Genomic DNA, 14,965 nt, shown 5'->3' with positions numbered 1-14,965 from the left:
TGTGGTAGGTACTGTATTCTGTTAGACAGTGACTACTATTGAGAATATTGTGTCAAAAGGAAAACTAGCTTTTATAAGCATACAGAGATTTATTTTTTTTAGGTAGGTGTATTACTTTCTCCATTGCTTAGGAAGAAGTTGCTTCATTACAGATGTTCTCCAGTGCCTTTACAGTGGAGGAGTAAGGCTGAGGCATTTTGCAGCCACGCAGTCTGGGTGCAGCAGCTTGGCGAAAGCGGAGGGGAAGCCTCTCCTCTGCCTTTGATCCAGGGTGGGTGAGACGCAGCGATTCTGCCAGAAGGCTGGAGGGGCTTTAGAGTGGTAGATTTGTGCCTGTCTTGCAACCTACCTCCCACCAAGGGGAGATTTAAAATAAGTTGTTATACGCTTGGATCAGTAGGTTCACACATTGAAAGCGATGTGCTGCACGCAGCCTGTACGCCTCCCTAGGCACGCAATGCAAGTGCATAGACTGCTAAGCCAGAAAAGTTACTGTACAAACAAATGTACATACCGCAGAGATTTCTTTTTTTAACAAGAGGGAATTGGAATCAATTGGAGTAGCAAGTGGAAGCCTTAGCCCTCCAGGAGCATCAGGCATTCCTGCATTTCCATCAGAAAGATTTTATTCCCAATCGAGATAAGAGAAATCATTACTCTAGAGGTAGCTGACTTTCACCAAAATCAGAAAAAAGATACCAGAGAGAGTTAGAGCCTCTGTCCTGGTTATCAGGAGATAATCTCCCATTAACCTATCAAGTCAGTGACAGGACAAGAGAGCCGTATAGCCCCAATTCACAGAGGAAATAAGCAGGGATAAGCCTAGCTCGTGCTTTCACGCCAGTGCTGGTGCAGAGTGAACATGAGTGGTTTTCAGGTCATCTTTTCTATTTGGCATTCTTTTTTTCTCCAATCATAACCTTTTCAGTGCAATATCCTTTCAGGAAAGGTAGATGCAGGTCTTAAATTTTGTTTGTGCGTGTGTGTGTGTGTGGGGGGGGTAATCGGGACTTCAGCCCAAGCTGTAATAAGTGTCTGTTTACCTGAGGGGAGGACAGGAAAGGACAGGAACGGAGACCATCTCACTGATTTCTTGACGATACCTAGTTGAGGGGAATGCTTCTGCCTTTGAGGGAAAGGGAAAATGGACAGGAAAAATAAGGCCAGCATTAGAGGCAAAATGTTTTTATTAGCTTCTCTTATTTCAACCTTGCCTACTTAAGCTGCAGCTAGAACCAAAAAACACATCTTTTTAAAAAGACTACCAAAATTCAAAACAATCCATAAAAGTCTTCCACGTGTGATTACCATTGTATTAAAATTTTAAATTCAAAAAGAACTTTTGGAGGCTTTGTTTTCTAACAGCATCTTCACAGAGCTGTTTTCCAAGCTCTCTTCCTAAGTACAGATACAATGCAAACAAGCATCCTACAAAATAATCTATGAAGAAAAGGTAGTGTGGGAAGGAAATTAAGACAGTGTAATAATCCACTAGCCAGACACACAGGTTAAATGCAACACAACCACATCATCAATGAAATACTCGAAAATAAATTAAGGTTACATCAAACTTTCTGCTTTACTTTTATTGTTTAAATCCTCAATATAGTACATACCACTGCATTATGGATCATGGCAAAGACTTATCACTAGCATTTAAAAATTGCTATAGAAAAAGTTCTATGGAAGTAAGACAAGACTGAGGATACTCCTTCACACAACTGTATGATGGCTATAGAAGTTATGCTGAATCAGTTACTCAGACCAGGGCCATTTATTTTTAAAATCACTTTGGATTTCTGTACGATCTTTGCTGCAAATCTGAACAGCCTTGAAAATGAAAATGAATGACAATGAGCAGTGATCCATATATTCTGACTGAGCAGATGCTGTGTTACCCCTTTCATCGCTTAGCCAAGCTGCACACATTTTGTTCTCCCTGATACCTGCATCTTGGCAAGAATGCAATTTTACAGAACATAGATTTTTGGTAGCATTTTGACATTTTCTGAAAACCAAAATCACATTCTCTTAAGGCCCCAGAGTCACTACGTGAACAACGTTAATATATGAATATAGGCTTGAAAGGCTTTCTCAATGTGCTACTTTGCCCCTTGTACATGATGCTTCAGATTATCATTTGCAGTCTGGAAGCCAACTGCCTATATATGTCATAGTATATTGCTATTTTTCTAGAAAATGCTAGTAAGCATCCCAGCTCACTATTACTATACCCTCCCCATTAATAATAACTGGGTAAGAAGGACCTAAATGGTGCTTTACAGGATTGCTCTACAGATCTGAAGTAGTCCACCAAACAAGAAAGCAAATTCCCTCTACGGCCTTTGCAGTTTTGTAATATGTAATGGAAAAAAACAAAAGGCTTAAAAGCGTTAAAAGGTACTTAAAAGACATTTCATCCAAGTATCAGTCACTGATACTACAGTGAACCATCCGGCTGGATTCCTCTTGTTATGCAAAATAAAAGAAGGTAAGTGAACATTTCTGTAGAAATGCTACTTCTCTAATACTAAGCTCCTTGTTGACTGTGAATTTAGATCATCTGCATTTATTAGCCAAACCCTTTAAAGAAGAAAAACATTTAACATTTTAAAACAAGTACTCTAAAATTATGCTTTAGTTGCATCAAATCTTCAGTGTTAAACCTAAAAAGAAAATCTCCACAAAATAATGGTTAAAAGAACAGTTTTTGCTCGGTTACTGCATGGGCAGCACAGACAAGCTGTACCTCCGGAGTTCATTTCATGACAGTGTCTACTGTCCATTGTTTTCTGGATTTGCTGTGGTGGTTTCAGTGCCAACAGGCTGCACATTGTCTGCAAGATTGTGTGCATGCTCAAGGAACAAGTCTTTCAGTACACTCAGCTCCTTGGTCAGGAGCTTAATTTTTGCCTCTAAACGTTCATTTTCTTCTTTGAGCTGGTTGACCCTCTGCAGTGTGTCTTGTGCTTTTTGCTTGCTTTTTAACCGGCTCTTTTTCACTGCCATGTTGTTTCGTTCTCTACGCTGGCGATACTCATCACTGTTTCTATCCACAAAGGAATTCTTCTTTCCCTGCTTGCTTGGAGGCACAGCTTTGCCTCCGCCACCAGGACTCACAGGCACCAACTGGGGAACCTGCTGTAAACCACTGGCGTGTGCTTGGGTGTGAATCACACTTACTCCATTCGCATCTGTTGCCGTGTTCTGCTGGGATGTCTTGCTCATTTGGACAGGCTCTTCTTTAACACAACAGAATTTATTAGGACACTGAAAACCTTCAAGTTTCTAGAATGTGTTTCCAACAAGTCTTCACATGGATTAAGGACAAGTGGAACCTAGTAGAAAAAAAAATGTTATTAAAGGTGCTGCGTTCAGCTACAATCTGGTACATCACTGGCTTTAGCATAAGGTAGTGATGGTACAGCTGGCAGTAACACATCACTGCTATGCTGGAAATGGAAAAGTTGCCAGCTACTGGGAGATTGCAGAATGTATTTGGATTGGAAGGGACTGTTACTGGGTCATCCAGTCAAGCTGTTTGCATTGTTCACTGGATTTGCTCAGTTATTCCAAGGCCATCCCTGATGGATGGATGTCTAGCCTAGCCTTGAAAATCTCCAGTTTCACAACCTCTGTCTTGGCAACAGGTTTAACTGTCTAACTTTTCCTCCAGTTATATAATTTTCTTAATTTTCAGACTGAATTTTTCCTTCTGCAGCTTAAATCTATTAACAGCCTGACTCTTGACCAATAGGAGTACTTGATCCTTGTCCTTTTCAGACTATCTGTCTGGGTGTATACACAGACAAATTCCTCTTTGGTCTCTTTTTCTGGAGAACGTGCCCAGACCTTTCCTCCTACATCTTATAGCATCTTCCAGTGCTTTTACCTACTCTCTTCTAAGATTGTTTCACCAGGTTTGGGGTTTTCAAAGATTACGTCCAGACTCATGACAGTGCTTTAAGGTCTCAGTAGTACTGAGTGGAAAAATTAATTCATCAAAACTAATGTAATTAATTTGAAAAAAATATTTTCCATGTTAAATTTCAAAGTGAATTAATATTTATTCTTTCTGGGCTTATATGTTTAACTCCTATCAATACACAATGAAGTAGCAGAAAAAAAGACTGATATTAGTGCTGATGCATGCGTGCTCTGAAGGCTGTGACAGAGTGACATTATTGGAACCCTTTCAACCACAAAAAAGGTAAGAGAAGCTAAGCCTGTAGTGGTACTGCAGTGTGCAGGCAGGACAGGGGAGTGGGGTTACAGCACCAAGAGAAGCAGCACCGCACTGGAAGGAGAGGGGGCTGCTGGCACCACGGGAAGGAACAGAGGGGTCACAGCTGGCTTGCCTACAAAATACCTTCCTGCTGTAGCTTCCAGGCTTTTGCCCCTATCACTGACCGCTCTCCTCTCCAGCCAGACCAGGACTGCAGAGCAGGACACCCTCTCACCTGACTCCTGTTCCCCAGTGCTGAGGGTCAGTCTGCTCCTGCCCCACTGGTGGTACAGGGAGGGCTCCCCCACAGCTGCTGCAGGGACATGGCCTGACCAAGGTTGACAGCCACTCCCCTTGTCCTCCCCTCTCCTGGGTTGCGACATCCTAACCGTCTGGGAGATAAGGTTGGGAGAGAAGAGAGGACTGGGCAAGAGGGTTCTCCTAAGCTCTGAAATGCCTACCTCTAGCTCCAGTGAAAAGTACTTGCAGAAAGGACAAATGAGGATTGATTCATTGTCTTGTTAGGCTAAAGAAAAGTATCTAACTGGCATAAAATGATCCTAATCTAGAAAGATCTGACTGCATTTCAAAGGTGCAGCCAGTGCTCTGTCACAGGTGTACATGTATTTTATGACTAGTAGTCCTCAACTCCTTGACCCTCCTCCCACAGGAGAGGGTCTGTAAGGAAAGAAAGCAATCGAAGTTAGTGGTAGGCGATGCCAATTGCCCAGTACCAGAAGGGTTCAGCCCACAGCTTACAGGTTACATCAGTAACACCACAAGAGATGGATTATTCTAGTCCTGTGCCTAGTTAATCAATCAGTACAGTGAGATGTTTGTAAATGAGCTGCTGTGTGTCACTGGTTATTTTATAGTCGGAGTTCTTCAACTGTTTGCTGTCCTTGTTTGTTTGTTTTTCTCAGTAGCCTGAGTTGCCACTTTATCTTCTGCAATGGTATCATTAGCAAGGTTAAAATTTTACCGTGTAGGTCAACTGCAAATTTTCTTTCATAATCTGAATAAGCCAGAAAAAGATGCAGCTGCAGAGTGCAGTTCAGTAAAATTCACAGAAAAGCCTAATAAGCTTGGGCTGAATGTTACTCAAAATTAACACTTCTGTCACTGAGAAGTCTTCTTACTTCGAACAAGTGAGAAGAACATGAGTTCACCCACCCCACCCCTAACAAGCAATCTCTTCATTAGTAGTAGTATTTCAGGGCAGAAAGAGCCCATCGAGCCTCTCATCCATATAGCTAAATCCATATATGTACTTGCTTAACCCTTGCATTTAATATTTTCCTAATTTCAGCTCTTAAAGAAACTTTTGCAAACCACACCAGAATCTTAGATTCTGACTGAAGAAGCAATCCAGATCATCAGCTAAACAGAACATACAGCTAACAAGACATTCATACACACAAATAACTAGATCTGCAGGACCAGCTGCTGTAGCTGCATGCGTGATTGCATGGACATTTTTAAAGTCAGGATGCAACTATTTGCTCTCTGGCTTTGTATCAGTTATATTTCTAAATATAGTATTTCTATAGCCCTCAAATAGTATATGGCTCTGTTAGATCATCTCTGGCTATGACAACCAAATGTTTTCACTAATTTTTAGGATGTTTTCAAAGTTGGACAGAATACTTTCCTCTATTTCAACAAATTACAATCTTTGTTAACTTCATCTGGACAGCGCAGTTAAGTAACACGTGAAAAACACCATTTTCACTGTTTTTTTTTTTTTTTTTTTGTGCTTCAAGAGATACTACAGAGGAAAGGATAGCTTTTGCACCTGAAGGCACCTCACCCAAAATTTAACAAGTTTCTTCACATCACTAGGCTCTATGTGTTATTTCTCTCTATGCTAACAGAACTATTTAATATTGCTTTAATATTTAAGATCTCTATCAAATTTCCCAGTAATTCAAAGGAAAAGGATTTGTTCCACTAAATCAGATTTTAATGGACTACTTAAAGTAAGTTCTTAGTTGGGCAGTACATGGATCTCAGCAAAGACGATGAACCAAGATGTCTCACCTCTCAAGTGAGAGGTATAGGGCCATAAGGTATAGGGTATTCTATAATGGATCTTCCTCACCTCCTTCTTATTGCAGCAGATCCATTTTGTATTAAGTAACTGTTCCTTGAGGAGACAGGTTCCTGTCTAGCCTGATGATTAGAACACTTACCTGAGAAACCGGGATGCCAGTCCTGCTCCAACTAATACTTATACAAAGCAAGTAGCTCTAACTGTACTGCATCCCAGATAACCCAAGAGCAATAACAGTCAATGCTGGAAAGTATTTCCTTCTCCTGGTGGTTTGCAGGCTTGATCTATATTGCGAATTTTCAGTTATATAATAGAACAACAAGACAGAAGGATAGCCTCAATAACAACAAGTACTCTGGGGCATTCAGGGAATATTGCAAGAAGGTTTAGAGGCTGCAGCTAGGAGACATAGGGAGGGGGTTCTGAAGAAGCTCAGGTAAAGCACACAATAATTGGGGAAGAGCACAAGGAGGCAGCTGCATGTCACAGAGTTCAGTTCTCAGGTATCCTGCCAGAGATGCAGCTGCTCCGCTCCTCTCCAGAAACAGGTTAGTTTGCTGCAAATGGGCAACAGCCCCAGCATAGCAGGAGGCAGCTCCTTGCAGAGCCAGCTCAAGTTTCCCAGCATCTTGTTCCCATACAGCAGCTCATTAGCTTGAGCTCAGTGACAGCCCTAGGCTGGTTCCACCCAGTACATGTTAGCATTTCCAGTGGCCAGTTAAAACTGCCGCCTTCTCTCCTTAGGCCACCAGCTGGCCACCCAGGACACCAACTGGCCACCCACTACAGCATTAAGCTGGTTACTCAGAGGTGTCCTCTCAGGAGAACAGAACTACAGTCTGAAAGCACTCCTCAGGGACCACAGAGACTCCCGAGCAAATCAAGACCTTTATTATGTTTGCTTTTCCAAAGGGGAAAAAAAAGAAAAAAATTTAAACTTCTAAGATTTTTTTTTGGGGGGGGGGGAATGTTAATTAAACCAGTATTTTACTTAGCACAAGAAAATATAAAAGTGTTTCTCTCTCCTTCTTTTTCTGAGATGTGACTGTGTTAACTCTGATCATTAGTCAGGATGACTTTACTGCACAAATTCAATCAGCTGTCTTTTCTATCTAGTGCAAAATCAGCCCAAATCTGAACAGCAATACATGGCCTCCTTTCTCTCTGACTTCAGTAGGAATACCCCAGATAATCCTGTATAAAGAACAACAGCATAAAACTCCAGGCGTGTGCTTGCTGAGCAGCGGAAAGGCCCAGCTCTGCACAGCCTGCTGCAACCTCTCAGCTCCGGGGCAAGTTAATGAGAGTTGATGATAGCTCTCATGTTCTGGAGGTAGGTGACATTTCTTCAGAATAGGAAGCCAGAATCTATTATCTGTTGCCATAACAGGGAACATTACTTTCCTACATGTTTCTCAGAACATCCACTTTTTCCACATGCAATAGAAATTCACTCTAATGATCTTAAAAATGCGCTCAAAACATCTAAAATATGTATTTTCAATTACAGTCTAGCAAAGCTGATGATGCAAGACTTGCAAACCATCTCAGATGCCACAAGGCAAAACCACAGAGGTGTCAATATGACTTTGTCTGATGAAATATGATGCAGTTAACTATTTTTAAAGATGAGCTAACTCCTTGCATCTTGGACTTTTTCAAAACCACACATTTTTACATGGGCGCTACAACCAGCATGATGTAATCTTGCGTTAAGTTGTCCGACTGACTGGCAAGGTATTTCCTAGCAGGTGTTAGAGCAAAGCACTAGCCAGTGAAGGTGTGTGTCTTCGTGAAGCTGTGCATGGAGATATAAAAGCCCGTCTGGGAACCGGAAAGACTTTTAAAGATGCTGGAAAACTCCCTTGAGAAGCCAAAAAGGAAAAACGCGTTGCTAGAAGCGCCGTGTTTCACGGCAACGCCGGGCAGCCGCTGCGGAGCCGCGCGGCCCCGCCGCGAGCCCGTTTCTAGCAACGCACGGTGGGGGAGAAGCCTTTTCCCCGGAGCACCGGGAACCGTTAACGGCCGCCCCTCGCGGCAGCTGCTGCCCCCCCGCCCCCCTCCCCGCAGCGCAGCGCCCCGCCGCCGCCTCAGCGCGGGGCCCCGCCCCGCCCCGCCCCCCCCACCCCCCCCCGCGCGCGCGCCGCCGCCGCCGGGGGGAGGGGAGGGGAGAGCAGGGGAGGGGAGAGCAGGGGAGGAGGCGCGCGCCGGGCCCGCGGCCGCCCGGCCGTTGCATCATGCGCGGCGGCGGCGCCGCTCCACACAGCGGGAAGGCCCGGCGCGGCGCGGCCCCGGCGCGGCATCCCCGCGGCTCCCGCGCGGCGCGCCCCGCGGCCGGCGCTTACCTGGCGCGGCTGCGGCTGCGGTAGGGGCCGCGGGCGGGCGGGGAGGGGGCGCGGGCCGGGCCCGAGTCTCTTTCTTTAAAGTGTTGAGTGCGGGCGAGCGGCGATTGCGAAACCCTCCCCGCGCTGCTCCCGCCCCCTCTCCGCCCGCCCGCCAATGGGCGGCGAGGCTCCTGCCGGGGCATGATGCAATCCCCGCTCGGATTGGCAGCGGCGGCGGCCAATCAGGCGCCCGTCAACACTCTTAAAGGGCGAGGCCGCGCGCCCCCCCCGGGGGTAGGCCGGGTGGGGCATGGCGGCGGGCCCGGCCCCGGGGGGGCCCCGCGCCGCGCGGCTCCCCGCGCCGCCGCGGTGGCGGGTCAAGCCGCGTGCTCCGGCGCGGCTGCGAGGCCGCCGCGGGAGGCCCCCGCTCCCCTCAGGCGGGCGGGCGCGCGCCAGCAAGATGCCGGCTGCGTCGCGCCGGGCCCGAGCAGTGGCGGTGGCGCCGCGGCCGCCGGGCCGAGGTGGCTCCCGCGGAAGGCCCCGGCGCCGAGGGACACCCCCCCCCCCCCAACCCCGAGCCGTTGCCCACGCGTAGCCCTGCCTGGGCCGCACCGGACGGCCACGCGGGCCGGGCTCCTCACGAAGGAGCGGCCACGCGAGGCTGGGGCGGCTATTGGCGGTGGGAGTTACGGCGAAGTCCGAAATGTCCTGGGCTCTTGGTTATTTCCTTTCTCAGAAACTTCACATGTGCTCAGAAAAAGCGCTGCAGACAGGCGGATGAGCTAACAGCTCGGCCCCGGAGTTCAGCGTTGTAGAAGGAATATGCAAAGTTTTGTTGCTATATATTTGCTATTCAGTTTTTCTCTAGAAGGATTTTTAGCACTTATAACTTCCCAAATGTTTTGGTTTGCATTTCTCAAGTTATATCTGAGCATGTGCTCTATAAAAATAATTGCTCACATCTCTTAAGTTTTACATGCATAAAATGTGATTGTAGCTCTTTGAATGGAGAACATACAATGATCCACAGGTGTGGTATTTGTAGTAGGCAATTCTGAAACTTGTCAGTTTATAAGGTAATAAAGTTTGAACAGGCTCAGGTGTACAGGCATCCAAAAGAATAATGTGGGAAATAGCTTTTGTTTAGCAGAGAAGTTTCTAAGTTTGTGCTGCTCCAGTTTAGCACATACAGACCTTTCTGTGAAATACACTCTATGTCTGCAAAAGAAGAATGAGAAGAATCAGATTTGTAAACGCTGTTGGATAGCTCAGTAAAGTAGATAGAATTATTTTTATTTGCTGTTTTTATGGCTTTCTGATGTTGTGTGGATTTTTGTTGTTGTTTTTGTAAAGCCCTGTGGAAAATAAACATCCTTTGCAGAAAAATTTTGGGGATTAGTCTGGGCGAACAGATTTTACTTAGCTCATTACTATGAACATACTGTTTGTTTGTCAGTTATCAAGTATTTGTTTTAACATTTCTAATTTTTTTTTGTCAGTTGAAACTGTTACGTTTTCCCTGATGGTGACTCATCCATCTATAACTAGAGCAAAAAGTCCAGGTAAGCATTAAACATTATCCTCTGTTTATAATAGTTAAGTGAGTGTGTGCTCTTAGAGTGCTTTTCTGGGATTGTAGAGCATTTTATGACCATTCATTATTCCTCATCAAAGAAAGCTGAGGAAAATACAATGTAGACCTACTCATACTCTTGGAGTCTGCTACTTTAAACATTGAAGTCCATACATAATTCCACACACTTAAGTAGTTCCAAGGCTTGGTTGGCATTGTATCCTGTCACATGAAAACCATCACACAGTGTACTTAAGAGTTTGTAAGGTAAATTCTTTTCTTCCCATGGTGTTGCAGTAAAAATAGAATATGATGAGAAAAGCCTAAAAAGTAATTGTAAAAACATGTAGACAACTGCTTTTCAGGCATGCTGTGGAAATGTACACCTTACCTGCTTATTCATAAGTTATGTGAGCTGTGCAGTAGCTCTGGGGTCTGGCATCATAAGCAGGTCAGTCCCTGCTGGGGTGGAATCCTTTTCCACTCTGGTTCTGAGTGGGTTCCCATAACAACACTCTACCCACAAGACTGTACGTAATAGTATTTATTAGCTTTAATAGTATCTTATTTTTGCCTGTATAATCCAGTCTTATGATTCTTTAAATGTCCTATTGCTTGAAATAAAAATGACACAATTATTCAGCATCCTCAAATAATCTACAGAAAATCACAATTAGAGGCAGAAATGGTATTAGAAAAAGAAACAGTCTGTGGGAATTGGAGGCAGAAGGTGTAAATGGGAGAGGAGTCTCTTGGGGTAAAGCTCAGTTGGTTAGAGCATGGTGCTAATAATGCCAAGGTTCGATCCCCGTATGGGCCACTCGCTTGAGGGCTGGACTAGATGATCTCCAGAGGTCCCTTCCAAGCTTACCAATTCTATGATACATATGATTTACATTACTGATTAATTGGTTTAGGGGGTATTGCAGGTAACCAGAGATTGTACTTATTGTACTGAATTTTAAAGGGTGCAGCCTCTGGTTAGCTGCAATACTCCCAAAATTAAAATTGAGTATGTTGAACAGAGTATATATGTGCAGAGTGCAGAGTATATATGAACTCTGCACTGCAGAGTTCAGTATGCTGCCTAACCCTCAAAAATATGTTTAAGAAGTTCTCTGCAAACTTCCACTTACAGTGTGTGAAAACTGTTTTGTCTTGTTTTCAATCATTTTTATTTTGTGTCTCATTCCAGTGTTTGTGCTTGTTCTTCATGGGCAGTTAATTCTTTATTCTAAAATAGAAACCATACACACACGCTGGACTGCAACCTGCACTTAAAATTTCTTTTTTCTTTTGCTGTAAGATTCAGTTCTTTACCTCCATTTCCCTACTGTTTAGTCTTTACTGGACTTTTTACTTCAGACTTGCACATTTCTATTGAAGGTTTACCTTTCACATATGATGTTACTGAGTAGTTTTTCTTCTAACATCTGTGCATTTTGAACTCCTCTAAATGACAATTCAATCACTTGCTTTCCTGTGATTTAGAACAGAAGAAATTATATGTATCTATATAATAGTACTTTTTAATATTTTACAAGTGGAAATAAATAGACCCCTTAGGTAAAAAGACACGGTGCCAGGCTGTGATGTAAAATGTGCTAATGTATTTGAAGGCAAATATATTAAATGATACCAAAACCTTCTGTCTTTCTGTAGAAGCCATCCAGAAGCTGAAGGGACACAGATCTGTAATTCCCCACCGCCACCATTTAGTGTTTCAATTTTAATCATCCAGAGTTACATTATAGCAGAATATTGAACCAATAATTAGAAAGCAGCAGTAGCAACGTGTTGCTGCCTGTGTTCATATGAAAGAAAGAGGACAAAAAGAAAAGTTAGTTCACATTGCTATTATGAGTGTTGTTATAAAAGCTTTTGTTAGCAACTGTTAAACCTCTCAAGGTAGATTTGTTCAAAACTAGACAGAATTTCTTGAACATGATCACATTCCTTGTGTTCACCAAGTAGATGACGTTCTTTCAGGGATATCCCAGAAATGCAGTCTGTAACAGAGGTTCTCTCTCATCTTATGTTAGTAAAACCATCTTCTTGTGATCGCCTTGCACCTTGATTTTACATGAAGTATTTCTTGCATTTAGGACTGACTTACACCAAGATCAAAATAATATTGTTAGAAATCTAGATCTTGTATAGCTAAGGTTATAAAAGCTCCAAAAAGCAAAAGAGCTGCTGAGTTTCATTTATCAGGAATCTGGCTGTGTTCAAAAACTGCAGATTCAGAAAGGAGAAAAAAAAAAGCTCTTACCAATACCTGTGTTTTTTCATTTGTTTGAAAAAGCTTGCACTTGAAAAACACAATTTCTCAGTAGTTTCTCAACCTGATATGGTAGAATCTAAATGGTTTAAACAGTAGAAACTTGACTGTTAATAGAGTATTTGTCAGTAGCAGCCTTTATGAATAGGTAAAGAGAAAGGAGAGGAAGCATTGCTTAGTGGTAATCACAATTTCAGGACTGTACTTCTAATTCTAGCACTGACTCACTGTAGCCTTGGAAAGTTGCAGTACTTTTGTTCTAGAAAATGCTAAGTAAAGAAAAGAAACATTCTATTCTAATAGCAAACATCCATTTTATTGTAACACTGCCTGGAGTTCATTTACAGGAAAAATCCAATGCCTTTGTTCTTTTTCTGTAAGCAGCTAATAATTCTTGCAACAAAGTATTTACAGTTTCTAATTCTCCTTCTACTGCATCTTCTAATCCTACTTTCCCTATTTGCAGTTATCAAAATGTCAAAGTTACTGAAATGTCTAGAGTAAATCATACTGCTTTATGAAAGAGATTAATTCAGTGACATGGGCAGAGTAAAGAGAAGGTTTCCCAGAAGTAGAAGGGCCAACAAGCAAACAGCTATTTGCTTTGCCCTCACATCTTCTGCAGCACTTTTGGAATCAGCCAGCTACATGGGTAAAGGAGCCATTTATGCCCATTTTTATTAGGTTCGTGTTTTCATACATCATTTTTGTTGGTAGGCTTGTTTTTTTTTGTTGTTTGTTTGAGGGTTTTTTTTGTTTGTTTTACAGTTGACCATCAGAGGCCTTTTTGTTCACAAAAATTTTGTTGAAGAGCAATCTATTTTTTGTGCGAAACCCTTACCCAGCCTATCCTTAGCCATTGTGCTGTCAGGAATTTGTGCTTCACACTACTCGTTTATCAAGCCACATCCTGTGCAAGTTCCCTGATACCAATGCATACTTCTTTTTGCAAGCTGGTGCTTTCATCTGAGAAGCATACCACCACAGCAGTGACGTCTTGAGGGATTTGGAGGTGGAAGGCCATCATTACTTCAAGTCTCTTCGTGATAATTCTCTGTACATAAAAATACTTTAACAAAAGTATATGCTTTTAAAAATTTCAAATGTGTCATTCTCTCAAGTATTTCAGAGAACTGCTTAGTAGATGACCAACATATATTAAGTAAATAAAAATTGCCAGATGTTCATTAGTGTTCAGTAGCCACAAGTCCTTTCAAAGTCAGTGAGGTTGCTGAGGCTTACTATCTGTGACCTTATGTTCAGATATCTGAATATGGAATTAGGAGCCGTGTTGTAGGTATGTGACTTTGAAAAAAATGAACGTGTCACTGAAGGTCTGGGAGAAAGCTTTAGGTGTGTCACATTACCCTGAAGTGTTCAGATTTTTGGAAGAGCATCTAACAAAAAGGAGTACTATGTTTTAACAAGGATTTTACAGTTCTTGTCAAGGTATGATTGTGTTTAGATGTTCTCTGGTTTTGCTTTGACACCTAGTGCTGCAATTAGAGTTGGTGTAACCTTTGTTGTGAATTTCGCTGGGGCCTGGCTTGAGTTTTAGCTGAGCTTCTTCAGTAGCTGTACTAAGCTTAATGCAATGTGCATTTTTTTCCTGATAAGTGTTGGAGATTTTTTAGACAGCCACTGATCAATATTGTTTTTTACTGCTGTCTGTATGTAAAATGTTAGGCAAGATGAAGCTGCATAGCTAAAAGTGATTAAAAACAACAGATAATTCAAATGAAAATGCTGTGTATTGTGTGCATATACATGTATATATAAAATCTGGTTCAAAAGAGACTTGTTAGAACTGAACAAGTCTGAGCGAGAATTAATGGCCCACACCTGGGAATAAGAGGTGAATTCTCAAGTATCCAGGTTTAGTAACTGCCACACCTGTCCTATATTCCCAAAAGCATAAATGAGGTCTGCAAGGATTTAGATAGCTTAGCTTCTGAATGCACAGTGCCATGGCTTTTTTCCAAGGCATCATCAGTCACCGCATGAAAATCCCCACCCATAATTACTGGGGCATTATTTGTCACGGGGAATACTCTAATGAAGAATTTTGCCTTATTCATATGATACCGAGAAAAGTAAATAGTTTTAGGGATGAATTTTACCCTGGTTCTTCAGAACAGAAACCTAAAATAAATGCCTTTACAAAAAAACAGTGAAATTGAAAAGGCATAGTTCTGTTTCTTTTTCACTCTGATGGTGTTGGGAGAATAAGGACCCAAACTTCTTTCTTACCAATGGTGCCCTGCAACCCATTATGACTTTTGAAATACCATAGAAGCTTGGAGAAGAGACACTTGAGAAGGAAAAAGAAACAGAGAACTTGCCAGAGTGCTGGTGAGGGGATAGTCTCCCTGGCTGTTTACCATGCCTGTTTCCTGTTAATAGAAATGAATAGAAAATGAGTTATTTATACCTGAATGATACAAAAATGTGGGAGGACATTTTAAGAAAGTATACTGGCAACTACAGAATGTCTGTCATTGAGCTGCTG

At 42.7% G+C, this 14,965-nt stretch overlaps 1 protein-coding gene and 1 long non-coding RNA gene across 2 annotated transcripts; one reads left to right on the top strand and one right to left on the bottom strand.

Annotated features, from left to right (window-relative positions):
- Positions 1-1,169: 1,169 nt before the first annotated feature.
- CEBPG (CCAAT enhancer binding protein gamma) lies at positions 1,170-8,777 on the bottom strand. The gene is made up of 2 exons (XM_062586525.1): positions 8,624-8,777; positions 1,170-3,338 (listed from the first exon to the last, which is right to left on the bottom strand). Exon 2 carries the CDS (start codon positions 3,226-3,228, stop codon positions 2,776-2,778), a length of 453 nt encoding a protein of 150 aa, XP_062442509.1. The 5' UTR covers positions 3,229-3,338; positions 8,624-8,777; the 3' UTR covers positions 1,170-2,775.
- Positions 8,565-14,200, top strand: LOC134146236 (uncharacterized). The gene is made up of 3 exons (XR_009959804.1): positions 8,565-8,643; positions 10,102-10,164; positions 13,225-14,200. It is a non-coding gene; the product is annotated as an uncharacterized LOC134146236 (long non-coding RNA).
- Positions 14,201-14,965: the final 765 nt, after the last annotated feature.

The sequence above is a fragment of the Rhea pennata genome, chromosome 13 (genome assembly GCF_028389875.1).
Source record: "Rhea pennata isolate bPtePen1 chromosome 13, bPtePen1.pri, whole genome shotgun sequence".
NCBI lineage: Eukaryota > Metazoa > Chordata > Aves > Rheiformes > Rheidae > Rhea > Rhea pennata.
Note: the sequence above shows the minus strand (reverse complement) of the source record. Positions and strands in the feature narration are given on the sequence as shown.